The 27,964-nt window shown below is 47.0% G+C and overlaps 1 protein-coding gene across 1 annotated transcript in view; it reads left to right on the top strand.

Annotated features, from left to right (window-relative positions):
* The first annotated feature begins 347 nt into the window (after positions 1-347).
* The window catches only part of LOC126523526 (piwi-like protein 1), a 70,776-nt gene continuing 43,159 nt past the window's right edge, over positions 348-27,964 (top strand). Inside the window, exons 1-2 of the mRNA XM_050172128.3 lie at positions 348-854; positions 6,287-6,922. Of these exons, the coding sequence (XP_050028085.3) occupies positions 636-854; positions 6,287-6,922 (855 nt within the window). The 5' untranslated portion in view covers positions 348-635. The remainder of the gene's footprint in view (positions 855-6,286; positions 6,923-27,964) is intronic.

The raw sequence follows: 27,964 nt of genomic DNA, 5'->3' as shown, positions 1-27,964 counted from the left end.
GACAACTTTCTGTGGGAGTGAGTGAAAGGCTACGGGCACTACGGGCGCGTGGTTGCTCCACACGTGTTACGGCGCCAAGTAGTCCGCCAAAGACGCTGAATCGACGCAGCTTCACGTGCGACGGTTTCGCGTTTGCCAAGACACGGAAGGGAAAAGCCGCAAAATAAGTAAACTTATACATTCAGTGGTTTTTTTTACCTTATTTAACTGTTGCTAATAAGGTGTTTACGTTTTCTCTTCCCCAGCCTAAACTAACGTGTGTATAAACACGGGACTCTATTGAGGAGCGCTCTCACTTGTGTGCGCTTTGCCTCTATAGCTTTCCCTTCCTCTATGGCTTTCCCTTCATTGCCGCAGCGTAATTGAGCAAACGGTCCCTAGCGCGTGCGTGGCAATTTCGCCGTCTACCCTCCGCTACTCCCCGCAGCATTTCGTCACTTCTGCCTTAGTTTCTGCTCACTCCTTCGCCACCCTCCTCGTCACTTTCATACTCGGCTTCGTTGGGTATGGTTGGGCGTGCGTCGGCGCTTGAAACGCATTACCGCGACGGTGTTGGCAGCGTCAGCGCGACGTGGCTTTAATAAGACCCCTTCAGGTTGTCATTAGCGACTATAAGTAGCACAAGGAGCAGTACAATGGACGGCAGCGGTGATGGACCGCCTCTGGGCAGAGCTAGGGGCCGCTCTCGCGGGCGACTGCAACACACGGCACCGCAGTCTCCTGCAACAAGCGTGTTCTCACGGCCTTCACCTACGCCGACGGTGCTATCCCCGATGTCGGCCATGACTGACGTCAGCAGCCTCACGGCATCCGTGGATAGGATGACCATCACGGGAGCGGCGCAGGATGTTGCGGTAAGAAAATGAGTACTAACCACGCTTTGGGATCGCTCGTCGTAGATAATTTGCGCGTCCACGCTGTACTGACGGAGCGTTTGGACTTACCAATTTGTGACGATATGTGTTAGCCAGGGTTGCAAAAACTCAGGTTGCGTCTAACAGCGATTGCGCCTGTTCGCATAGAGTTTCACACCATAATTTATTGTTGAAAACTCCTAATTCCTTTCTGAGGCGCGTCGAGATCCATCGGTGCGTTTGCGGAACGTGCGGACGCGCTCGGCGTACGCACTGGTACACACATACCAATTTCGACGCGTCTCGGAAACGGGCCCTTGCGCTTTGTTGTTCGGTACTTTGTGTAAGACCTACTCGAATAGTGTCGTAACGTTTCTTTAATGTGTATTGGGTACATCGGAGTTAGCAACATATGTGATGCTCCAGACTTTTTTTTTTCGCAACCGAGCCACGAGACCCATCAGAATTGAGCGCGCGTCGTAAAAGGCGCGCAAGTCACAGCTGTTGGCTTCTCCCGTTGTTGTATACTTATCAGAGGCGGTTCTTGGAGCACCTCTTTCTCTCACACACACTTGCTTAGGCGTATTGTATGGCGAATTAGGCAAATCGCACCGGCGCGCACCGGGGCCCGCCCTGGGACGACGATGATTGGATGATTGGTGCGCACCGGTGCGATTTGCCTAATTCACCATCACTTCGGTGTCGCTGTTGCTGTGTTCCGGTGCGTCGGGCTAAAATGCTGCTGGCGTCGCGCTTGCTCTGTGGACGCTGGTTGTACGGCGGTCTTAGCAACTTCATCAGATCCAACGCTGTTGGTGTTCCCACTGGCAAAGTTCTGACTGGTGTTGCAGAAGTCGCTTTTTTCGTTGCGACGATAGATTGGATGTTTTTACAGGTACTGCTCCATGAGGGCACATGTAACCGGCAAACGGAGACCTCAGGAGAGCACCTGAGATTCCCACTTGCATCTCTGGTGTATGTTGGAGAAGTGCTTCCTAGTGGAGTATACATCGCACGTGCCTTTCGTCTTCTATTGGACTCCGCGGCTGTAAAAAAGAAATCTCGGAATTCGAAGCGCATCAACATAAAAAATATTAAAAAATCACCGAAGATTACGATGCTCCCTAATGCTGAATTTGAGCGCAGATCGATCTATGTTCGTTTTCATTTCGCGTGTTAATGTTTTCTGTTATGATTATACAGGGTGTTCTTTTTTTAGTTGCATCAAATTTTTTAAAGATTACCTATGGCAGATAGCATAATTCTAACCCTTGATCTAATTACTCGATAAGGTGGCTACGAGAAGTTGAAATGTCCAATTGAATTATTAGCGTAATTACGTTAATTAACTTTTTTAATTAGTTACATTACGCCACAAGTTTCAATCTACGAATTACATCCGCTGGGTTGACACGGGATATCCACTTGGGACGAATTCTCTGGTCATGCACCAGTTCCAAGATATTTTCAGTGTCCGTCGAAATCCATTGGTGTTGCAGTTACTTTTGTGCTTCAGTGCATTGTATCAGATTCTTAAATATTAACTGGAACGCCACTGCATTTCGTCGGACACTTTGAAAATTTATATTTCGGAACTGGTTGTTGCGGCCCGAGGTGGCGGTAGGGCAGGGAATCCACCAAGTTCATCGACGAATACGTTCAGTATTAGGAATGAAGGAAAAAGGGTTTATTTGGCATTAGTTACACGGCTCCAGTTACGGAAGCCCACAAAATGCAGGAGCATGTTAAACGTCCGAGTTCACAACACGTCGGCCCCCACTGCACGAAAAATCTCCGCTTTTAATACCCTTGTCTACTAGGGAATCTGATGATTAATAATCAAATCGGTTGCGCTAGCACACGCCCATGCAATCGCAACGCTCGTCAGCATCCCGTTCTCCGAAGCCTCCGCATCTCCGAAGCATGGAACAGGGGACAGGATAGCAACCTGGGAATCCACAGTCGTCGCCGTTCTTCGGTAGCATTAGACGTTGGCCCTTTTCATCATTCAGGTTGGCAGGTAATGTTGGGGAAGGGGGGTGCCTTTTGTGGACCCGTCAGCAGTCGGTGTCAACGCTGCGTTAACTTATTGGTAGGCGCCGGTGGAGGGCTGGGGGTTGCGTCGTGGCGAACGTCTGATTAACGCCTTTGGCCATAGTGACACGTAGCATGGCGCTGTCCAGAGAATTCGTTTCAAGTGAATACGTCGTGCGAACTCGTCGGCTATAATTCGTAGATTGAAATAAGTGGCGTAAGATAATCAATGAAGAAGTTAACGTAATTACATTAATTATTCAATTGAACATTTGGTGTCTCGCAGAAGTAATGGCCGCCTGCCGCATCGTATAATTTAGATCAAGGGTTAGAATTGTGCTATCTGCCATAGGCAATCTTTATGTGTATCGCCTTCGCCGCACGCCACTGTGTTGCTCTGTATGCTGCGAGGTGAGGACTACTCAAGCTGTTTTTACAGCTTTTTACCTGCCCTCCTCGCAACATTTCCTTGTTGCGTAATGCATTTCAATTTAAAAAATTTGGTGCAGCAAAAATAGAGGAATTAACCCTTTCCCTAGAGAAAAAGGGGGGGTAAGCGAAATGGGGAAGGCGAAAATGCGTGCATTGACCTTCGTCACGGTTAAGTAACCAAAATGTAACGGCGCCTGATTGTTTCGGCCTCGGGTGGCTCTGAAGGCGTTTTTATAGTCTGACGTTATCGGCGCGCGTACGAGCGTCGTTAGACGTTCGGGTGCGTCGGGGCCCGTTGGCCGCGTCTGGTTACGATGGCGGCGCCAGTGCGTCGAACGATCGGTCGAACTATAGACGCTGTTGTTCACGCCAACGTGACCTAACGTGTGCGCGCGGTCACGCTACGTCGGACTAGATTTAGGCCTTAACGGCTGGATGGGCGCACCGACAGCGAGCCCTTTCACGGGCGAGTTCTCGCCGCCGCTCGTCGAAGGCTGCCAGTTCCTCTGGGGAACGCACAACGCGTGGCCGTCCCATCTGGGGTGCGATCTTGTACGCATTCCGAAATCGGACGGAGGCGGTCCGTTCTTTACGTCACGAAATGGGCGGTCCGTTCCATTGCCTTCGTCCGATAGCAGACGACACGGAATGATTGACAGCAGATATCACGTCACAATTGCCGCCATGGCGTTCGTCACGGTTCAAATTTACCAATCGTGTGTGGCTCGGGGGAACGGACCGCCTCCGTTCTATTTTGGAACGCGTACAAGATCGCACCCCTGTTTTTCGAGAATGAACTGAACGGAAACGAAGGCGGCGCAGCGCGCTCAAAACCCTCTCCTGCCCTTTCCCTCCCCTGCGAAAGTGAAATGGCTCCGACTGGTTGCACGCGTGGCGTGAGCGCGCGCGCCTATGTAGCTGGAATCCTTGCTAATGACACAGGCTCCTCCGGCGCCAGCGCAACTGTCAACTCATCATAACGCCCTTTCTTGCAGCTGCTGTAGTAGCAACTTAGTTTTTGCATCACTATATCGCCACTGAAGCAATCGCTGAAATGTGTTTTGAGGCACTGATGTCTCACAGATACCTAATTGTGTTCCTGCATAGGCTTCTAAAAGAGGCCTACAAGTGTAATGTTAGTGGTCACTACACTTTTTTTAGAAGCTTGTAGGGTAAATGACTACCTACTTGTCTAGACTACTTACAAGGCCCTGTGTGTTTTCTTGCAAAGACATCTTCTAGACCGCTATAAAAAATTTTTTGTGTTGCATGGGTAGTCTCTTTTTATACTTTCATTCCCCCCTTTTCCTTAACAAATATAAACTTCATCCATTCAGACTGGTACTTGAACGCTCGTATGCATACCTGCCAATCCTCACGAATCTTTTGTAAGCTGCAAATTTGGGCCTGTTGTACATTTTTATTAAAGCTGAATCGTGTATAGCAGAAAACAAATTCAGTTTTGTAAACTATGAGTTCGGGCTTTTTCTGCGTTGGTATTAATGTCACATCATGCATTACAGAAAGTAAATTCAGTTCGCGAAAATCTTTTAAAGGTGTTGAAAGAGGGGCTAGTGCGGGATTGTAAAAAATGCTTCCAAAAATGAAATTTTGATGGTACTTGCGTTGACTTTTTGTTGCAGTGCAAGGCGCTATATGGGGTGGTAATTTTCAAAATTTTCAGATTAGTTAAAGATCACCCGGTGGCAGATAGCATAATTCTTGTCCTTGAATGGGATTATATGAAGAGGCGGTCATTACTAGCATGAGAAATCAAACCACATAGTCAGTAGATTAACAGAAATGGACTAATTACCCTCTTAATTACCTTCGCTGCTATTCATGAATTGCAGCTGGTGCATTTGCAAGAAGTATCCACTTGAACTGAATTTGCAGGATTACACCAGTTTTGAGATATTTCTCAAAGTGTGGGATCAAATACACAGGGGTTCCAGTTACTTTTGTGCTTCACTGCGGAAAAGAATGTTTTGTTAAAAAAGATGTGGGAACAACTGCATTTTTACGACGAGCTTGATGCAACATATCTCCAAACTGGTGTCAGTCTTTAAGTTCCTTCCAAGTGGATATGTCTTCCAAGCTCGCCGAATACAATTCCTAAATGGCAATATGTGCCCTAAAGTAATTAATTAGGGAGTTAATTAGTCAATTTATTTAATTAGTCTATATGCATTTCGTTTTCTCATGCAAGTAATGTCCGCCTCCCTGCATAATCCAGGCCAAGTACTAGAATTAGGTTATCATGCAGCAACAGGCGATCTTTAAAAATTATGGAAAACTTAAAAATTATCAGCCCATATACCACAAGGCTACTGGTTCGAGCCAGTTTATTCGGAATAGTTTGTAAAGTGGGTGAAACCTGCATCAGCAAAGTCACTGAAAAAGTTGCTTTCAATCTCTACTGTGTCAAGTTTACTACTGCGTGTGTGCTGCAGTGAAGCTAAATCATTGTTAATAAAAGGCATATTTCACTAGAGCTGAAATTCAGGCTAGTTGGTTATTCACAGGGATCAAATACCAGCACACGTGTATGCCACAGAAGGTGTGTGCTTGGGGCAAAGTTCTTTCAAATGCGTCAGGGATATTTAACGAATTTTAACCTTCACAGGTTGGCTGAAGGCTCCATGCACACGTTTAATTATACACAACTTGGGACACAGTTTCTTGCCCCTACGCTTACCTTTTCTTCATTTTGTATTTGTTCTAAATGTTGTACTAGTTTTTACATGACTTCAGCCATTGAGCTACTGCAGCAGTTAGAATCCCAAAGGATTACCAGATCATTTAAAGTGCAGAAGAGAGACAGCAAAACAGCTCAGTTCCATATTGACGTGCTTTGCAACGACATGACTTCAGCCATTTTGACTAATAAGAAACGAATCTATGCATCTGGAAATTTAATAACTCACACACAACTTGAGACAACCATTTCCATTTCCTCCTGACAGCACTTCGCGGGCATGCCTGGTCCACAGGCCCTGGTGGCCGCCTCCCAGGTGGGCCATGGCACCCAGCGCGGCCGGCGCGATGAGTTGGCCATTCTTGCCACGCGGCCCCAGCACTTGACCGACAAGTGCGGCAACACGGGTAACCCCGTCCAGCTGCTGGCCAACTACTTCCGGCTGGTGTCGCTGCCCCAGTGGTGCGTGCACCAGTACCACGTCGACTTCCTGCCACTGGTCGAGTCGAGCCGCGTGCGGCGCGCCCTGATAAACGATTTCCGCGAGCGATTCGGCCGCTGCTTCGTGTTCGACGGCATGTCGGACCTTAAGACGCCCACGCTGCTCAGGCCCGACCCGCTGGAGCTGCAGGCCTATCGGCCCTCTGACGGCGCGCCTATCGTGATCCGCATCAAGTGGGCCCAGCAGCTGGCGCCCAACAACCCCGAGGTGCTGCGGCTGCTCAACACACAGATGCGCCGGAACCTCGAGCACCTGGGCTTCGTGCAGATAAACCGGCACTTCTTTGACAAGCGGGCAGTGTCGGCCATCCCACAGCACGGGCTCGAGCTTTGGCAGGGACTGGTCACCGCGATCGGGCAGCACGAGACTGGCGTCATGATGGTCACGGACACGGTGCACAAGGTGGGTGGTTGCCAGCAGCTTTGAGAGTTCGTCTTTGGTGGTGGCCTATACCACACAAACAAGCTGTATAAGTCGAGCCCACTTATAACCATCCGAGTTATAACAAGTGCTCAGTTATCACAAACAACTGACTGTCATAATTTTCATGCGGCGTGTGGTAGCACATCTTAGAACGAACATGTCGCGGCTCTGAGCTCCCTTAGAGCGAGCATGGTATTGTACAGCTGTGGAAATGATAAGGGCAACCTGGAGGGAGGTTACTGTGGATTGCATGACATGTCGTGTGATGTATCTATGTTTTGGACACCATACTGTTGCCCTGTTAGCAGCTGCTGCAGTACCACACTTCAGTGGACATATTTCATTGTGCTTGTAGTGCACTAACAAAGCAACGTAAAGCAGGCTGTGCAGGCATGTTGGCTACTGCGTTTGGCTCTAGGTTTTGAAAACATCGCAATTTTCTGCTTGTCGACACTGCGTATTCAAGGGGGAATGTCTAGCTAGACAAGGCGAGCGAGTGAAAGGATTAGTTAGGCAGCATGTCGAGTGCCAAGTCTAGTGGAAAACAAACTGCCTTGCACTGCATATCATATTGACCGCAAATAAAGACGGGGAAGAGGAAGAAGAGGAAGTTGGAGAAGAAGCACTGGAAGAGAACACAAAAACAACACGGACGGTAACTTTCAACTTGGCGTCGGTGATGCCGATGAGGGGATTCAGTATATAGCAGCAAGTGTGCTCAGTCATTCATGGAGGGAACACCAATATGCTTTGCATCAGCTACATCCATGCGGGAATAGCATGCTTGTAAATTAACAAAATCATCACTAAGGGTTGGGAACACTCTAGTTTACAGAGGAGTTATAGATCAATCATGATTCAAATTATTGGAAGGATGCCTGCAACATGCAAATAACCATCTAGCCAAGTGCAAACAGAGCTGGAGGTACGCTGCCATATACCCTCTTGACCGGCATCACATGGTTCCCATTGATATGTAGACATTCCTCTAGCATATGCCAGAGTTTTGCTGAAGGCCCCAGTCATTGTGGAAAAACAAATTAAGAAATGGGAAGGCTTGCTCCAAGCGTCTGACTGGAATTTCTGTTTGTGTTCAGGCACTATACTTCCGCGATAAGCAGCAGGCGGAAGGGGGAACTTTGCTCAAGATAACCACCTTGCACCTTGATGAGCTCGAATAGATGATTAGATGATAGATGATAGTTGCACCTTGATGAGCTCGAATAGATGAAATTACACTACGCTACACTCGCTGCCTTCTAGAAAAAGTACCATATCTTAAATATCTTAAATATCTTAAACCATGGCCTCCAAGATTTGCATGCACCAGCTGGTTTTTCTCCTGCCATGCCTATTGCATGGAGAGAGCATAACTTCGGAGGGGGGCATGGCTGGCTCCTCCTCTGCACTGTAGCACTCGCAACCGAGCCATCGGGGAGGCTTTCGGAAGCTTTGGTACTGTTGCTGCAGCTTGGATGAGGCGAGAAAAGAATGTTCTTGCGCTGCTTTATGATTTTTCACGGATTGGGGGCTCATGGTGTGGACAAGGGTCAAAGTGCATGTTGGAGTGTAGATTTTCTCAAATGCTTAATTTTTTTCTGTAGACATACACTCGCTGCATTCAAATGAGAATGTAGAAGTGGAATGTCCTTGTAAAAAATTGTCATGTGCTGGAAATGCATAATCTAGTACTTCGAAATTTGCGGGTTATATAATGTTTATCATTTTCTGAGCCAATTTCAAAGCTGGCTCACCAAAGCAGCTAGTTTCAAAGCAATTCCGCCTGCTGGTATTGCCGCTTGCTTTCGGCTGTGCATTTCGGCATAGTGATATGGCGTGAAGCAAGACGTAGCACGACGTGCCCACAGAAACTTACCGCAATCGCCAGTGTACTTAGATTGATGTGCACGTGAGAGAACCATGAGTGGTCAAAATTATTTTGGAGCTCCGTGCTACAGCGTGCCTATTAATCGTATTGTTCCTTTTTTTTGCTCGTACACCCAGAATTTTGTATTGCAATTGTGATTATTATACAGACACTCCAGGTGGTGACATTGGCATTTCGTCTAAGTTACACTGAACGCATTTGGACAAGGCATCAGTGCAAACACTCAGTTGCAGCATGCGCGCAGTACAAAGAAATTAGGTCGAGCGCACATTCATGCTAACTGAACTGACCAAACTAGGCACTCGGCATCGAATATGCTCGCTTCTCGCAATGTTGCCGGCGCCGCCAAGTCTGGCGACGTGTGACCTCATCTTCACCTCATCTTTGTGAGGACGGTCAGTTATCGCCAGACCCTGTGGCGCCAGTGGTGGAAGCGAAAGCTATGCTTGCATTGCGCACAATGCTTGGCGTTTGCCTGCGAGGTTTTCCACCTTTCCCTTTCGAACTCATGCTGTAGTGCCGCGGAGGTGTGAAATGTGGACAAATACATTTAGGAGCAAGACAAGAAGCACCGGGCAGTGAGGGCAGTGGAAGTGGTCGTACGTCTAGTCTGAGCGTTGTTGCTGCTGCGATGGCTTCAGACTGGAGCTACAGGCACGTACGTAAAGCTCGTATGTGTGTGTACGTGCATGTTTGTATGAAGGAATGGGGAAGTTCAGCGTATATGTGCGACCATTGTGCTGCCGATAACACGGCGGTCGTGCAGTCCTGTGATGGGTCCTTTTCTCTCGATACAGTCGTTTGGAGTATGGTGCGCGCCACTAGGATAAACGTTTGATGTTGCCGCCTTCGCGACAATTTAACGATGCCTTTTTTTCCAATTCACCATATAGTCAGAAAATAATCAGAAGATCTATTTTTTTTACTTAGGTCCCACTCGGTCTCACCAGACTTCTACTCAGCCAGCCCCACACTCGTGGCTCAGTGTAAATTTGAGTGAGTCTAAGTGAGTTGACTCACGAGTGAGTTTGCTGACCTATGCCATACCCGCTTTCCATTCCCCTTTGAGCTCAGCACTACTGTTCGCAAGGTCACGGTGACAATATATCCAAATGGAGATAAGGCATCCTCTGCAGAATTCCTATCTCGAGATGGCATTGAACCAGCCAGCTGGTCTGACCAGTTCTTCTATTAATTTTTTTCCGATATTAATTGGGATTGTAACTAGTGGGCTCGTTCCCGTACCATCTAGCCTGACCATTGGCGTAGCCAGGGACAGGTGGGTGGTTGGGGGATCGAAATCCTTCCCCCCCCTTACCCAGAAATTTTCTGATGGAGCCCCCCTTTTCCCCTTTCCCACGGAACAGAAAGTATCAGGAGTGGGGCTCTGAAAGAACTACAGGGATGTAAGGAAAAAGCTTGAATGTGAAAGCAATAGTCAGGTACAACTTTAGAACAATGAGAATGCCCCGCCCAGATGACCGAAGCGCGACATCCCATTGCCTCCATGACTCAAATAGTCCCGCTCAATACACCGTGCTTCTAAAACGCATAATTCTCTGTATAAATAAAAACTGTATTTTGATGACTGGTTTGGTAGAGATCTTGTGATTGGAATGCTGCAGCATGTGCTGGATCACGTGAGAGAAATAGCTCTGTGCCTTCTATAATGCTGCGCATCGTCTGCTTTTTAGCTTCATTGCAAGGGACAAAAGAAGAAAGAGCAGTTGTTCTACATGGCTTTTGTGCTGGTTTACATGTACACGGCACATTTACTACTTGTTTTCTGAGCTTTAAATCAATCAGTTGCTATTTAACAAGCACTTAAAAAAAAATGCATTTACTAAAACCATTACAAACCTGGGACGAGAAGACAATCGAGGCAGGAAAGATGCAAAAACGTTTCATTTATCATTTTAAATAAGTACTGTATTATAGATAGCACAAGAATTATTTTTTTTCTTTTGTGTTTTCACAAAGTTATTTTCAAGAATGTGATGGTTTTCTTTTTCGTTCCTTTTCATGCTCTTTTTTTTTTTGCACGCCTGCAGTCTTGCCAGTTCGCTTAGTGTAGCGTAGCGTCAGCGATGCTCACCTTCTTTTGTCACCGGATCACAGCTCAGAATAAACGCATGCAGCACAAATGGTGCATTGTAGGCTCGCAATAATATTTCTGGTATGGTAGACCACCACAAACAGTTTGAGAATTCACTCTGCAAGAGGGGCAGACACACACAACTGACGTGTCTCGACCCAACTCGAAGCCCGGGCAGCCATCTTCTCCATCTGCGGGGTCATCGGCCATCCGGCTCCGCGACGTCGGTCTAGAGTGCATGCCCACTGGTGGAGGCTCATTTGCATTTGCCTTGTAGGAGTAAACGCCCCTTTCTTCTAAAGTTGCACCCAAGTTATACTAGTAACAGTTCGAAAGGGGGGACGGGATGTCGTGGAGGCGATTCCCTCACCCATGCACAGAACATTGCGGCCTCGCCAATGACGCGCCTCTACCTTATTCCAGATCATGTTAACCATAACTGCTGAGGGGGGATCAGCAATGAAATTTTCACACATGGATAAAGATGGAATTATTGCATGCATAAAACTTGGAGACATTGCTCCCCACCAGGCCTTCGTGTCGTCGAAGAGCTTCCCATTTCTGGTACTTGACTGAATCGTCGACCACGCTGCGCAGAAGAAAAGCATTCCGAAAATATTTTGACTTGCTTGTCTATCTAGGAAATGCATAATAAGCACCCCATTCTTTTTTAAATTCTCTTTCTTTTCCTTGTCTCTGACTTTCATTATGTTATTAAACTTGAGAAGAGCTTGCCGTTAAGCTTGTTTGTACGTGCAGCTAAGAATGAAAACAGGGCAAAAACAGGACAAGAAAGACATACAAAACTCTGATTTGCGTATGGCAAAATATATCAAGGACGCGGGTGCTGAGCCAGGGAAGCTAAGGAACCGCCGCAACAAACAGGTGGGAGGGCAGGTAGGCAAATGGCCTTGAAGTTCATTCGAATGCCAGAAACAGAAATACAGTCGAAACCCACGATAATGAAATCCCGCATCCACGAAATTTGCTGGAATGTAACCCCATATATTACCTTCTTGCGCAAGGCTAGCAGGCTACAAAATGTGCTCAAATGTGATTGCTTTCCACTAAAGTTGCGTGAAATACCACAACATTACTCTTGCATAGGTGCAGCTATTTTTGTTTACAGAAACAACCAAGCGTTGGAAGTGATTGCATGCGCCGGAAACATGTCATGGCCGCGCTCTTGTTTGTTGATTGCCTGTTTGAAGCGGCACTCGTACTACTGACATGGGATGACGGTTTTTGCACACTTATAGTACAGTGCGTAATGTGTGCCTCGGTTAGAAAAATGCAGCAAAAACAAGGAAGTCCACATCCCACCTACGTGGAATCGTTTATGGCTCTTGAGATAGTGGTCGCATCATATGGAGTGCCATGCATCGGGCAGTGATTGAGCGATCGTCCGGGAATATTCATCTCCTGCTTCAAGAACGCTGGTTTTGGTGCCACCTGACAGGCATCGTGTGCGGATTTGGTGGCAGACGAAGATTTGTATGAAGGGGCTGTAATCTCGATCGATTGCCTTCGTGTATACAAGATACGATCACTTTCATGCTCGGAATTGGAAACGTCTCGGCGCATACAGGTGCCAACGTGTGCTGGAGAAAGGCTGTTGCATGCATGCAGCGCTGTTGCTCTTCGTCCGATGCCGTGTTACGCAAAATCGCGCAAAAGTGATCATACCTTCGAAGCAATTGACCGACGATACTGCTCTACGGCACTGCTGCCACTGCTGACCGACGCATGTGGCACACTTTGTACTGTCAGCAATTTGGTTCTCTATCGTTGAGCAAAGCTTGGCAAAGTAGGCTAATAGAATTTTTAATGTAAAGTTTCGTTCTGCGACGCATTACCTATATGGGCTGTCTCATTTCGCAACAATGAAATTCTTGTGAAAGTGAATTTTTTTGTGTTCCCCTCTGATTTCGTTATTGTGAAGTTCAACTCTATAAGTCAGGGGCCTCCGCACTGTTCAGCAACTTGGTGAATGTTGAAGAGTGCGACTAATGAAAAAGAATTTTAAGAAGGGGAGTGGGGTGATGGATACGAGGAGGAGGGGGAGTTGGCGGAATGCAGAAAATTATGGACATAGGAACAGCACCTCGTCACTGCTTGGTAGCTCAACACCAGACGGCCGTGGCCAGTCTCCTAGCTGCCTCGCCTTACCTATCTCCTCACCTACCCCTTCGTAACGTGCTGCTTGCTGTGGAAAGCCAATATATCGAAATGTCTTGGAAATTTTCACAATAGTCTGGTGTCAGGAGACACTACACTTTCAAATCTCTCGGAGCTACTTGCTCTTACTTTACTCCGAACTGCAAATGCCGTAATTTTCGCAAAGGCGTCTAAACAGGAAGCATGCCTGCTTTGGACTATCTGGCTCATCAATTCCAGAGTGTGATCAAATAACAATATGCGTCGCATTATGACTACAATACCATGGTCGCAAGTTACTTTCAAACATCTCTTTGAATGAGTCGGACAGCAGGTCACCGAAAGTGAGTGAAACTTGCATCATATGATACTATGGAACTTCTAGCTCAAAGCTTTATTCCTGTATTTTTAAATGTAGAGTAATATAGCATGTCCACAACAGAGAAAGCATGATTGAGTGATAGGCTACTTGCAAAATAGTGCCCGCCCTCTTTCGTACATAGCCGTGGGCATACCACACACTAGAAGATCTGGCTCGAAAACAACGGTTATCTCCACTGCTACCTGGGCTACAACAAGTCTCGCCTGCCAACAAGATACACGATAACGCGCTGTGTTTTTTGTTTGGCTCTGTTTTTAGCACTCTTCATTTTTCCAAGTCATGTAGCAGCTAGGTCACCGACATGCATTATATAAATGCATCAATGGGTGAACAAATATTTTTTAATATCATCTTTTTTACAATCACTTCCAATATTACCTTTTTACATTACTTTTTTACATCACCTTTTTACAAACTACTAACATTACCTTCTGTTGTGTTATCATCGCCACTTGAGCGATAGTGGCGGCGCGACTATCGCGACAGCTTGCTATATTAGCCCAGTCATGCGGCCACCGCGCGTTCTTCCACTACGAGCCGTCATGGAATAAACCACGTTAGATTCTGCCCACGCCTCTTCCTTCGGCTGCGGTTTTCACCCCGTGAAAACACTACATTGGCGACGAGGGTGGGACGCTGAGCAATTCTGCGGCAAGCTGACATGGCAACGGAAGGTCCGGCAGCGGCGGGTGCAGTGGCGCAAATCGTGGGTCGACTGGGACACATCGAGCCCTTTGACGAGTCCACAAGCGACTGGCCGTCGTACGAGGAACGCTTGTCGTCGTTTCTTCAGGTCAACCGTATCCCCGAGGACGACAAGGTACACGCTTTTTTGAGTCTCATAGGCCCAAAGACGTACAGTCTTCTCAAGTCGTTGACCGCGCCGGAATTGCCGTCAGCTAAAGGTTTCGAGTTTTTAAAGAGACTTCTTGGTGACCATTTGTCACCGAAGCCGTCGGTAATAAGCGAACGCGCAAAATTTCACAGAAGAGCACAACTTGAGACTGAGTCAATTTCGGAATATGTTGCGCAGTTGCGGAAATTGGCACAGACATGCGAATTTGAATCCGCCCTTGATCAGTCGTTGCGGGACCGTTTTGTCTGTGGTCTGTGCCGAGAAGATATACAGCGCGTGTTATTCACGGAGGATAACAAGCTAACCTTCCAGAAGGCCGTAGAAAGAGCGCTAGCCATGGAAGCGGCGAAAAAGAGCGTTGCAGAAGTGCACGCTTCGGAATCAAGTGTATCAGACGTTCACAAAGTCGGAGCGGTTGGGAAAACTGATATGACGCAGGGAAATTGCTACCGCTGCGGATCTGCGAAACATGCAAGCAGACTGTGCCCGCACGTTGCGGCCATCTGTTTCAAATGTGATAAGAAAGAGCACATTCAAAGAATGTGCCAAGCTAACAAGAAGAGAACGACGAAGGGAGCGCGTCGAAACGTAATTAAGGGGTTGAGTCCCGTTCAAGCTTCTGTTAGCGTGAAGGGAATTGTTTCGTCTGGTATGGAGCCGATAAAAATTTCAGTGCAAGTACAAGACGTACCCTTGGAAATGGAGCTGGATACGGGGGCTACTGTATCCGTAATGTCTTTGGATCAGTTTCGTCAAATGTTTCCCTCCATCAAGGTCGTGCCAACGACGCTGAAGCTGCGGACGTTCGACGGAGCCATCATCCAGCCTGTGGGAGTGGCTCACGTTGCCGTGCAGTACGGAGAGCAGAGGGCCCAGCTGCCTTTTTACGTCACGAGACAAAAGGGACCCCCTCTGCTAGGTCGACAATGGTTGCAAGCCATCCGACTCGACTGGAGCCGTATTTTCAAGCTCAACGCTATTCCCAGGTGGGACGTTTCTGCCTGTTCCAGACTGCGCGCTCTTCTAGACAAGTACCAGAGTTTGTTTCGGGACGAACTGGGGACAATTGCAGAAGAAAGAGCGACATTGTCCCTGAAAGAAGGTAGCGTGCCAAAATTTATGAAGGCAAGAAGTGTGCCTTTTGCATTGCAACCAGCAGTCGAGGCTGAACTTAAAAAGTTGGAAGACATGGGAGTCATTTCTCCAGTCGAGTCAAGCGACTACGCGACGCCGGTTGTGCCAGTAGTAAAGAAGGACGGTGGCATAAGACTATGCGGCGATTATAAGACCACCCTAAACCCTTGTCTTGAAACTGATCGCTATCCACTCCAGAGAATCGACGAGCTGTTCACGGCGCTCGCAGGGGGCCAACAATTTTCTAAAATTGACCTAAATCGAGCCTATCAGCAGGTAGTCATGTCAGAATCGTCAAGAAAGTATTTGACACTAAATACGCATAAAGGACTTTTTTCCGTGAACAGGCTGCCGTTCGGTGTTTCGTCGGCACCTTCTATTTTTCAAAGAATTATGGACACAATGTTGAAAGGCCTGAAAGGAGTCAGCTGCTATTTGGATGACGTTCTCATCACCGGCAAGACGTCAGACGAGCATTTTGCAAATCTCGAAGCGGTTCTGAAGCGGTTAACGGAGCGCGGCGTTCGAGTAAAGAAAGAAAAGTGCTCATTTTTCCAAGCGGAATTACGGTATCTGGGTCATGTTATCAGTGCAGCAGGTGTTAGCACAACGCCAGACAAGATAGAAGCACTGATGAAAGCGTCCGCACCCACAGGCAAGCAGCAACTACAATCGTTTCTGGGCGTTGTAAATTACTACGGGAAGTTTGTTCCTCGATTGTCTACTCTGGCGAATCCACTTTACAAACTGCTGCGTCGCGACCAGCCATGGCTCTGGGATGAATCGTGTCGAAGGGCATTCGAGGAAATCAAGAATGCGTTGGCGTCATCCTCGATCCTGGCGCATTACGACCCGGATAAACCTTTGCAAGTGGCATGTGACGCTTCCCAATACGGCGTGGGCGCAGTACTTTCTCATGTAACTGAAGATGGAAGCTCTCGGCCTGTGTTTTACGCGTCGCGCACATTAACCGAGGCCGAAAAGAAGTACAGTCAGCTAGAAAAAGAAGCGCTGGCCATTATCTTTGCCGTCAAAAAGTTTCATTTCTACATCTATGGGAGATGCTTCACATTGATTACGGATCACAAGCCATTGCAAACAATTCTTGGGCAAAAAACGGGCATTCCACCAATTGCAGCGGCACGCTTACAGCGATGGGCTGTCACGTTGTCCGCTTACAAGTACTCGCTCGTGTACAAAAAGTCCAGTGACAACGCAGAAGCAGATTTTTTTTCAAGGTTCCCGCTCCAGGGTCCCGAAGACGGTACGTCTGAAGGCGAGGAATCGTTTTATGCTTTGCGTCTGGACTCTATGCCGGTGTCCGCTAAACAGATTGCGCTCGCTACAGCACGTGATCCGGTGCTCAGTAAAGTGCTCCAGCTTACAAGCATAGGCTGGCCATTGCATTTGCGAGATGCGAGCCTCAAACCATTCTTTGACAGACGTTTGCAGATCGGCGTGCATCAAGGGTGCCTCATGTATGGCCTGAGGGTTGTTATTCCGTCCCCTCTTAGGGAAGCCGTGCTCGACGAACTGCACCTCGGTCATCCCGGCATTGTGCGGAGAAAGGAGCTGGCTCGCAGCTATGTGTGGTGGCCGTCCATTGATGCAGACTTAGAGACAAAGGTACGAAGTTGCCAAGCCTGCCAGGAACAACGAAATGATCCAGTTAAGGCACCTCTGCATCCCTGGTCATGGCCGACCGCGCCGTGGAGGCGAATTCACTTGGACTTCGCAGGACCTTTTCGAGGAACTATGTTTTTAGTCGTTGTAGATGCCCACTCGAAGTGGCCGGAAGTGTTCGTGATGCGAAGCACAACGTCCGAGCGTACTGTTGCCTGCTTGCGTGAACTTTTCTGCAGATTCGGAGTGCCGGAGACGGTGGTGTCCGACAATGGACCACAACTGGTATCCGAAGAGTTCAAGGCGTTTATGCGGAGCGTCGGGGCCAGACACATCGTGAGCGCTCCTTATCACCCAAGCACAAACGGTCTGGCGGAGCGTTTCGTGCAAACGTTGAAGTCTGCTCTACGCAAGTCATCTCCCGGTGAGTCTATCGAAGAAACACTTCACAACTTCTTATTGGCGTACAGAAATACGCCTCACCCTACGACTGGAGAAGCTCCAGCTAACCTATTGATGGGTAGACGATTGCGCACAAGGCTGGATGCAATGAAGCCTACAGTGGAGGGGAAGGTGATGCACAGTCAGTTCACCCAAATGCAGCAGCGCAGGAGCAACAGGGACTGTTTTTGTGTTAATGACAGTGTTCTAGTTCGCAATTACAGAGGCCCAACGAAGTGGCTTCGTGGAACCGTTCTGAAGAAGACTGGACCAGTCTCGTACAAAGTCATGGTAACCACCCCCCGAGGCAAGTTCATCTGGCGTCGACATCTCGACCAGCTGCTGGCTGGCGCCGGCCCTATGGTGACACCAAGGGCATTCAACTCCGATTTCTCGGAGGGGTTCCTGGTCTTCCCTGAAGGTCAGACTGGTGACCAGCCAACGCCAGAAGAGCCGACACCCGGGGAGTCCATCCCTCCAGCTCCCGCTCCTCCATCAGAGACACCGGCTCCGCACAGGCGCTACCCGTCAAGACAACGCCGTCCACCCGAGAGATACTAAGCCGTTCTTTAACTATTGTATAAGCATACAAGTGCACCCTCTAAAATAAAGAGGGAAGAGTGTTGTGTTATCATCGCCACTTGAGCGATAGTGGCGGCGCGACTATCGCGACAGCTTGCTATATTAGCCCAGTCATGCGGCCACCGCGCGTTCTTCCACTACGAGCCGTCATGGAATAAACCACGTTAGATTCTGCCCACGCCTCTTCCTTCGGCTGCGGTTTTCACCCCGTGAAAACACTACACCTTCCTTCCGCCTTTAAGTCACCATTCTGCTATGCATTTTGCCATTAGTGCCCACCATCCGAAGAATATCAAGAAAAAGAGAACGATACTCGACTGTAAGAGAGCAACCTTCGAGGCCATCAATAGCGAGTTACATATGTTTCTTGACACATTCTTGATTAACTTTGATAACCGTTCTGTGCAGACTAATTGGGACCTGTTTGCTCATAAAGTAAATGAACTAATGAACAAATATGTTCCCAGCCATATCTTAACTACTAACCCACAAGCCCACTGGTATACCACTCGCATTAAACGAATTTCTAATCGTAAAAAGCATATCTACTGTTCAGTTAAGTTGTCCTCAAGTGCTTTTCGTTGGACGGCATACAAGGCGGCTTCTAAAGAATATATTCAAGCATTGAAACTTGCTAAACATACTTTTCTTGCTGTTACTCTTCCATCTATTCTTAAAACTAGCATTAAAAAATTTTGGAAAATAATTAGACCTGTTTCTGATAACTTAATCTTATTAGACAACTCTACTGGGCAGCCTGTTCCTAACTATGGTGCTGTAACTCACCTTAACGAAGCCTTTCTCAAGAATTTTTTGGGTGCTCTAAATAAGCAACTTTCCAAGTTATGTAACTATGGTTATCCAGTCATGTTTCCAGTTATAGTTCATACATCTGGTGTTGCTAAACGTATTGACAAACTGACAGAAATGCAACTTAACATCAAGCTCATGCTTGACTTGATATAAATGACGCATGGTGCGAAGGCGCCGAAGACGCTCATTGTGTTTCTTTTGGTGCGTGACGATAGGCGTCGTTTAAATCAAGTCAAGCATGGGCTTCAAATTAAGATGCTTTTCTGAATATGGGGGTAAGTTCCCAAAAAATACTTCCGCATACAGTTCTACTATACTAACCAAAATTTTTCAACAATCGCTCAACAAAAGCGCTTTACCTAATCAGTGGAAGGTCGGGAAGGTGGTTCCGCTCCACAAATCTGGTAACAAAAACATAGCAACCAACTATCGCCCCATCTCGCTTAACAGCATGTGCTACAAACTGCTAGAACAGATTGTATTCACAAACCTCGTCGACTTTCTTGAAGCTAACACATTTTTTCACCTGCACAACATGGCTTTAGGAAATCATACTCATGTGAGACTCAACTCGTATCCTTCACTCATCACTTGCATCGAATTCTTGATCGTTCATCATGCGCCGACTGCATGTTTTTAGACTTCTCAAAAGCATTCGATAAAGTCTGTCACAAACTTCTAGTCCACAAACTAACTCATTTGAATATTGATGCTAATCTTTTGAAATGGATCGAATGCTTTCTTGTTCATCGCTCACAATACGTTACTGCTAACAGCTGCAATTCACTGGTGTGCTCTGTTGCTTCCGGAGTGCCCCAAGGATCGGTTCTCGGTCCTTTGTTGTTCTTAATATATATTAACGACCTTCCTTCACTAGTAACTTCGATCATTCATCTCTTCGCGGATGATTGTGTTATCTTTAGAGAAATAACTACAGATTGTGATACTAACCATCTTCAATCGGACCTTGATATAATATCTAAGTGCTGCAGTTTATGGCTAATGGAATTAAATGTTAACAAGTGTAAAGCTATGCATGTATCTAGGACACCTAATGTCTCTCAGGTATACTATATAAATTACCTTCCTTTAGAACAGGTAACTTCGTACAAGTACTTAGGAATTCATATTACATACGACCTTACCTGGGCAACTCACATTACAATTATAGTGAACATTGATAACCGTGCTCTTGGTTACTTAAGGCGAAACGTTTTTAAGGCTTCACACTCTTTGAAATTATCGCTTTATAAAACATTAATATGCCTGAAATTAGAATACGCTGCATCAGTCTGGGAGTCTAATAACCTAAACTTAACGCATTAGAATTAGTTCAGAATAATGCTGCCCGTCTTATTCTTTCGAATATAACAACTGACAGCGTAACAGCCATGAAAACTAGCCTTTCTCTTCCATCTCTTGCAGCTCGACGTAAAGGTTCCCGTTTATCATTATTTCAAAAAAGTTTTCACCACACAACATTACGTGATGTATTGATCCATACCCCACGCTACGTATCTCGTTGCATCGATGATTCTTACAAGGTTCACGTCCCTTCTTGCAGCATAAATACATTTTCCCAGTCATTCGTACCTCTGACATCACTAGAGTGGAACTACCTTCCCGTAAACATTGTGTCCATCAGTGATAGCCTTTTGTTTTGTGATGCCTTAACCAGCATTACTTGCTAGAATGCAGTTTAATGTTCTTGTATATCTTGTCCTTTTATTGTAATAGCTTTTGTAATTGGGGGGGGGGGGCTCATTGTATTCCTACTGAATCATTTGTCTAATTGTATTTTTATGTTGTATATTTCTCTCTTGTAAGACTTACTGTTTGAATTTACCTGTAGCCCACTCTCCTCTGTAAAGCCTTCACAGGCCTTGAGGGTATAATAAATGAAAATGAAAATATAGCATAAGGATGATAGCATAATTTGATGTGAAGTGATTGCACTCCTTAGCAGTGAAAAACTTTTGTTGGAAGTTAAGCAAAGTTTTGTTTCAGCAACATGAAAATGTGCATCCTTGTTAAAGCATTCTTGTTTGGGGAGTGCTAAGAGTTTGTCTTTGTGTGGTGTACAACCTCCACATATCCAGTGCCTCGTATCGAAGACACTTTGGATACTTTACAAGGTGCCGAGTAGTTTTCAAGCCTTGACTTGTGTTCTAGATATCGGCAGATTCCGATGCGTGACCCTGATAAAGAGAAGTCTGTGTTTGCCACACCTGATGGCCTTTTCTAGTTTAATAACATGATGCCTTTTGGACTGTACAATGCACCAAGCTACGTTTGAACGTATAATAGATACAGTACTTCGTGGCTTAAAATGGAAGACCTGCCTTTGTTACTTGGAAGATATTGTCATCATTTCATTGAGTTTGTCCCAGCACCTACAACGTCTAGATGAAGTTCTCACGTTTCTAGCAAAGGCTGGTCTTGAACTAAATACTAAAAAGTGTTTATTTGCAAGCCGAAGCTTTAAAGTACTGGGCCACATCGTCAATAAGCATGGCATTCAGCCTGATCCTGATAAGAATTTGCTGCAGTGTTGCAATGTCCGCTAGCGTCCTACTTCCACTGCTTTGTTCATGACTTCACCACCATCGCCTCTCCTCTTCACAAACTTCTGACTTGGAGCGCATCTTTTGTGTGGTTGGACGACTGTGAAGCCGCCTTCCAGACCCTCAAGCAATGTCTGAAGTCAGGCCCAGTGCTCCATCATTTTGATGCAACCACCTCTACTATTTTACACACTGATGCATGTGGGCATGGAATTGACGCGGTCCTGCTGCAGTGGAATCGGAAGTCTGAAGTGCAAGTCGTCGCTTATGCAAGTCGTACTCTTTCTCCGACCGAGGGCAACTACACCATGACAAAACAGGAATGCTTCGCCATCGTGTGGTCAATACAAAAATTTCTGCCCTATCTCCAAGGCACAATTGTGACAGACCACCATGCTTTCTGTTGGTTGTCGTCCCTGAAAAACTTGTCTGGACGCCTCGGCCATGGGGTGCTGCGCTTGCAGGAGTATGACCTCATTGTCATGTATAGGTCCGGCAAATCTTAAGATGCTGATGTTTTGTTGCATTGCCCACTGTCGCCAAACGCCCATGCTTCACCTTCAGTTTGCCCGCCACCATCTAACCGAACGTCCAAGCACACACCAAGTAGTACACTCAGTTGCCTCAGTTGACATTCTTCCATCTACTGACCTCGTCTAGCTCCACTGTACTGATCCATAGTGCTGTACACTGACCGACCGACTCACTGGCTTAACACGTCCCCCAATAGTCGCTTAAGATCATAACTTCAATGTTTTAGACTTCTAGGTGGCACATTATTTTGACCGTCCTTCCGGTAACCGATGGGTCCCAGTCATACCGCGCTCACTTCGACTCCAAGCTTTAGAAGCATTTCACAACGATGCAATGGCTGGCCATTTGGGTTTTCTGAAGAACTACAACTGTATCAAGATGCGCTGTTTCTGGCCGGGCTTTTCCACCTATGCCGCCAAATACCGTATAAACCCGCGTATAGTACACAACCTGCATAAAGTACGAGGTGAAATTTTTGGGACGCTAAATGGAAAAAAAAAAAGTTTTATCCGTGTATAATACAAGTTAGAAAAACTCAAGGAAGACATCTATTTAAATTGCACTCCGGACTTCTATCACTGTCTTCCTCAGCTGTGCTCTCTTTGGATAGTTCATTGTCAGACATATCTTCCCAGGGGTACTGTCACGGTCTCAGAGTGGTAAACACGACGCAAGGAACGTTTGAGTCGGGAAAAGCCTTTATGGGGCCTGAGCAAAAGAAAATGCATATATCCAGAAAGTATGCGTTGTCAACCCAATGGCAAAACCCTAACATACGACAAACTACATACAAAGCTAGTTAATCGAAAGTATTGTCTTAAGCCCTCGCACACGACGTATTATGTAGCTGAAAATATTTACATAAAGTCTATCGATGTGGCCACGTCACCTCGTCGTCGCTGCTCCCGACGACACGTCGTTGGGCCCGCCGATGCGTCTTAGACTCGACGTTGCTGTGTCCGATGTTCAGTCCACGGTTGGCTTGGTCAGGTGGTCAGGAGCGCGGAATGACCTAGGCGCCTGGATCGCCCGGTCAACTCTGCAAGCTGCGGATCGTAGCCGCAGGGAATCCGGGAAGTGGTGCCGTCAGCCTGTAGCTGTGGCTTCCGGTGGCAGGCCCTCTCAGCTCACGGGTCGTGGCTGCGGCAGCTGCAGAACTGCTTCCACTGAGTTGCCGCCGTCTCCGCGATCCACCCATCCTGTTCGGCCTCCAGCCCCTTCTCCTCGCCTTCATCCCATAGCGTAGCTGGGCCGCACTCTTCGACTACGTGTCCCTTCTCCCATTGGCCATGTAGCTGCGCGTGCACTTTTGTGCTTCTTCTGCTTTCATATTATATCGTTTTATTCGTACGCTTTTATTTTCTATCTTCTTTTTTTCTTTATTTCTGCCACCGAGTCCTCGTGTATTCTTGTTTTCTTCTCATCTGCTTTTTCTTCTTTCTTCCTTTATTGCCTCATGACAGGTGCTCATCCTCTGTGCCATCGAGCGCATTCGAGATGCCGCACTTCTTGAATGTGCGATGCACAAGGTCCTCTGGTATGCTGGCCCATGTGTCCACAATCCACTTGCATAGCGTGGCTGGCGAAGCCCGCTTCAGTTGCCTGGTCGGCGTCACTGCAGGCTCACCTGAGCGCATCCAATCTGCGTAACACCGATTGACCGCGTCCTTGAACGGCTTGTTCACGCAAACATCTAAAGGCTGCAGCTGAGACGTCATACCACCCGGGATAACGACGAGTTCAGTGCCGGATTCGCGCAACAGCCTCTTCACTGAGTCGGCCAAATGGCAACGAAATGCGTCCAGCACGAGGATGGATAGCAACGACAACAGTGCGCCGGGCCGCCTACTCCAGACGGACTTTATCCAGTCGAGCACAAGATTCTCATTCATCCAGCCTTTCTTGTGGCATCTCAGGACCACATTTTTTGGCAGCTCCTCACCTTTAGGCACTGTCTTGCGCTTGAAGACGACATAGGGCAGAAGCTTGGGTTTGTCTGCCGTGCACGACGACATGACAGTAACTCGCGTTTTCTTGTTGCCAGTGGACTAGACATAAACTGTTTAGAGCCCTTTTCGTGCACGGTGAGAGGCATGTCCAGATAAACTGGCACTTGGTCAGCATTGCCGATTTGCCCTAGCTGGAAGTTCTCGGACTTGCGTAGCGAAATGACGTGGCGCTGGAAAGCCACAAGCAGTTCTTCGAATGATTTGGGCAGCTTTTGCGAAATTGAAGTTCGGCGGCGTAAAGAAAAACCAGCACGGTACATGTAGCGCTAAATCCAGCGCTTGCTCGCTTTGAAGGCGGAGCGCGGTAGCCCTTTTCCTCTTGCAAGCTCCTTAGCTTTTGCCTGCATAAGCTTCATGTTCACAGCTAGATGCGCGGCTCGCTGTTGGTGTACAAACTCTGTCAGGGTGAGTTCGATTTCTGGGAATGTCCCACTTTTCGAGCCGCGAAAGCTTCTTCGTGTTCCGCTGCACGCGAAAAAGGCTTCCTTCTGTTGACGCCTTCTGTGAATGCTTCCCTCGTTGACGCCAAACTGCCTCCCGTTCGCACTGTTGCCGATGTCCTGTGCAGCTAAAATAACCTTTCTCTTGAAAGCAGCCGAGAACTGTTGTTATGGTCCGGATATCTCGGTTCTTCAATGCGGAATAAAAAAGATGCACTTCACGAAGCGTGGTTTGCACGTGTGCTGCCAAGGTGCACACAACAATAAAGAACCGATGCTGTAGTCACGCAGCAATAACGAAGTCAAGCCATAGCCACGCAGCAATAACAAAACCAAAACTTCTAGCCCAAATTCCTGACTGAAATTTTCGTTCGGATCCGCACATAGTATGAGGCTAAAATTTGGGACGCTAATAATGGAAAAAAAACTCGTATAATATGCAGGCTTTTACGGTGTGTTGGCTCCTGCATGTCATGCCAACACAGAAAACGCTTGACATCCCATGCAGCCAGCCCTCTGCAGCCTGTACCATGCCTGTCTACCCCTTACGAAATTGTCAGCGTAGACTTATACAGACCCCTCCTACTCACACCCGCTGGTCACCGCTGGCTCTTTACCTAAGTGGACCATCTGACACGCTGGGCCGAGACAGCAGCTCTTCGCTCTGGTACTGCCTCTGAATTCGTAGAGTTTTTCGTACACGGCATTGTTTTAAGCCACGGTGCACCTCGTGTCCTCCTGAGTGACTGTGGCAGGACATTCCTTTTGTATGTGCTTCATGAAGACCTCCAGGCCTCTGACACTGCCCATAAGACCACATCAGTGTACCATCCGAATACAAATGGTCTTGCAGAGTGTTTTTATCGAACTTTGTCTGACATGCTGTCTATATAAGTTCAACTTGATCACACAAACTGGGACACCATTCTGTCTTTTGTGACGTTTGCTGATAATACTGCTGTCCAACGCACAACCGATTACAATCCCTTCTTCCTCGTGTACGGACGTGCACCGTCTTTCGTCTTGGACACTACATTCCTTCCAGCACATGCTGCACCATTCGCGACCTTTCCAGAAAAATGTGGTGCTCGCATCGCCCGCTGCCGTGAAATTGCCCATGCCAACATTGCTATCATTCAGGACAAAAGGAAAGTTGGCTATGATGTGACGCGTCGTGTTGCTTCATTCTACCCAGGCGACAAAGTTCTTTTGTGGACACCTGTTTGTACACCAGGGCTCTGTGAAAAATTTCTTCAGTGATATCTCGGCCCATACGCAGTTTCGCAAAGAACTTCAACCATTAACTTTCACATCACTCCTGTCGGCTCAGCTACTGACCGCCGCCGCCCTATATCGCTCACGTCTCTCGCCTGAAACCGTACATTCGCCGTACCTACCTTTTCTAGCTTGCGATCTTGCTCACTGCTTTTGTGAAGGGGGGAAGTTAGTTTGAGGGCTGTTTGTGCATAACATCATTGTCATCTGTACATGTGACGCATTGTCATCTTTTGGCTCGTGGGGTGCTTCGGCTCTGTCTCAGGCAGCTGCTCTGAAATACAAGCGTCACATTGGTCGACGTCTCACAATATATATATATATATAAACGTGAAGAAAGGTAACCGAGGGGCCGAATTTTTATTATTCATATCATAAGAAGCCAACAAGCATAGGAAAAATGACTTGTACTTGCTAATTGAATTAAAGAAATTATAAATTAGTGGAAATGAAAGTGGATGAAGAAACAACTGGGCGCAGGTGAGATGCAAACCCACGTCTTCGCACCATGCGTGCAATGCTCTTACCAACTGAGCTACTGCGGTGCCGTTTTCCCTTCCACTTTCTGGGGTATTTATGTTTTTAGTACTAGAACTAAACCTGGGAGTGTCAGCCAGCGCCACCACTCATAAACCATAGCTATATATATGTGTGCGTGTGTTTATGTTATGGGAAAGACAATCACATGCATAATGTGAAGACATGGGATCATTCCCCACCTGCAGGCTGTTTTTATATCCATTTTCATTTGCATTAATTTATCTTTTCTTTAATTCAATTGGTAAGTACAAGTAATTTTCCCTATGTAGTGAGAGAGAGAGAAAGAGAGGTGAAGGAGAGGGAGGAGTGTTGGCTATCTGCAAAGAACCCCCCTCAAATAAATTTCTGGGTATGCCATTGAACCTGGAAGTAGATACTACTTGGTTTTGCTTCCAGAAATGCGTGCAGGATTCAAAGGACACAAATGACTTGTGTAGAGATAGATAGTAACGCAAATATTAAGAACAAGAACATAAGCGACGAGTGGGTATCTGGGGTCAAAATGCTTTAAAATCTGTCAGAGCTGCCAGCCTTCTTTGCACAGTGACTTACGGCTGTGACATCTGACAACCTCCTACGGCTTTAGTGTTCAAACGGCCTTCTTATAACACAGAAAGGAGCCCTGCTTGGGTTTGTCCGTGCCTCTTGAATATCTGTGCGCAATCAAATAATAAGGTGATGTTTCATGGAATGAGGAACACAGAATGCATCAGCAACCACAATTAGCCCAATTTCCATCCAGATATCTCTAGAGCAAAGAAGGATGCCAGAATAGCCCTTTTATTTCCCTCATCAGGATATTTTACACTGCAGAGAAACAGACTCGAACAAAATAACGTTATACTAACATGGACAAAAAGGGATATTCTTACGTTGGTCTAATTTTGGGAAACTGAGCAGTTACAGTGTTTTCCTTCATAAATTATGCCAAAATGAATGCGTTTGCAAGATCTGGGCACTGCTCCTTTTCTTTGGCTGTCAAAATGCCCCGCAAAAGGTGAAAAAAGAGCCAATGCGGCACGCTGAGATCTCGTGTGGTCAGCCTTCTGCCACAGCCTCTTCTGGTGCCATATGCCTCGGCTAACAGTGTCCTCTCTGGGTTCCCGGGTGCGCATGGCCGCATTACACTTTTCTGCTGCGGAGTGCGGCAGATGGGATGGACAGGGAAAAACCAGCCGGCGTGCGCAAACCTCGGAGGCCCTGCTTTTGAAGGCTGTGCTTGTGTGCTGGTTGCGAATGCGGGAGTTGGAAACATCCTAGACGTCGGGTTTTGGGCACCACCTATACCGAGTTTTTTTTTTCTTTTTCCAATTTAAATGTCTGGTGCAATGACGGGACCCAAAATGCTATACGACTTATCCATTAGTTTGAACTATAGAAGCAGGAGTTACAGGGACTTCACTGTACTAGGTAAATAGCAGAAAGCAGGAACAATGTCAGTCCTTTGCACACCGTGAAATCGGATCTACGATGCCAGCAGTCAGAGCAAAAGTGAAGGACTTGAGTAAAAATTGCTGTCACCTATTTCTTTCACCTGCTCCGTGTTTGGAGTGCTCTGCTCTAAATAAGCTGCTCCAAGTTTAAAATTTGGTGCTGCAGATATGTTTCTTTTCCCATTAAGTTGCTCCAAAACCAAGATTTTTCTACTCCAAAAATTCCTTTAGAACGTATTCCAGCTCTCTCTCCCT

The sequence above is a fragment of the Dermacentor andersoni genome, chromosome 6, assembly GCF_023375885.2.
Source record: "Dermacentor andersoni chromosome 6, qqDerAnde1_hic_scaffold, whole genome shotgun sequence".
Classification (NCBI taxonomy): Eukaryota; Metazoa; Arthropoda; class Arachnida; order Ixodida; family Ixodidae; genus Dermacentor; species Dermacentor andersoni.
Note: the sequence above shows the minus strand (reverse complement) of the source record. Positions and strands in the feature narration are given on the sequence as shown.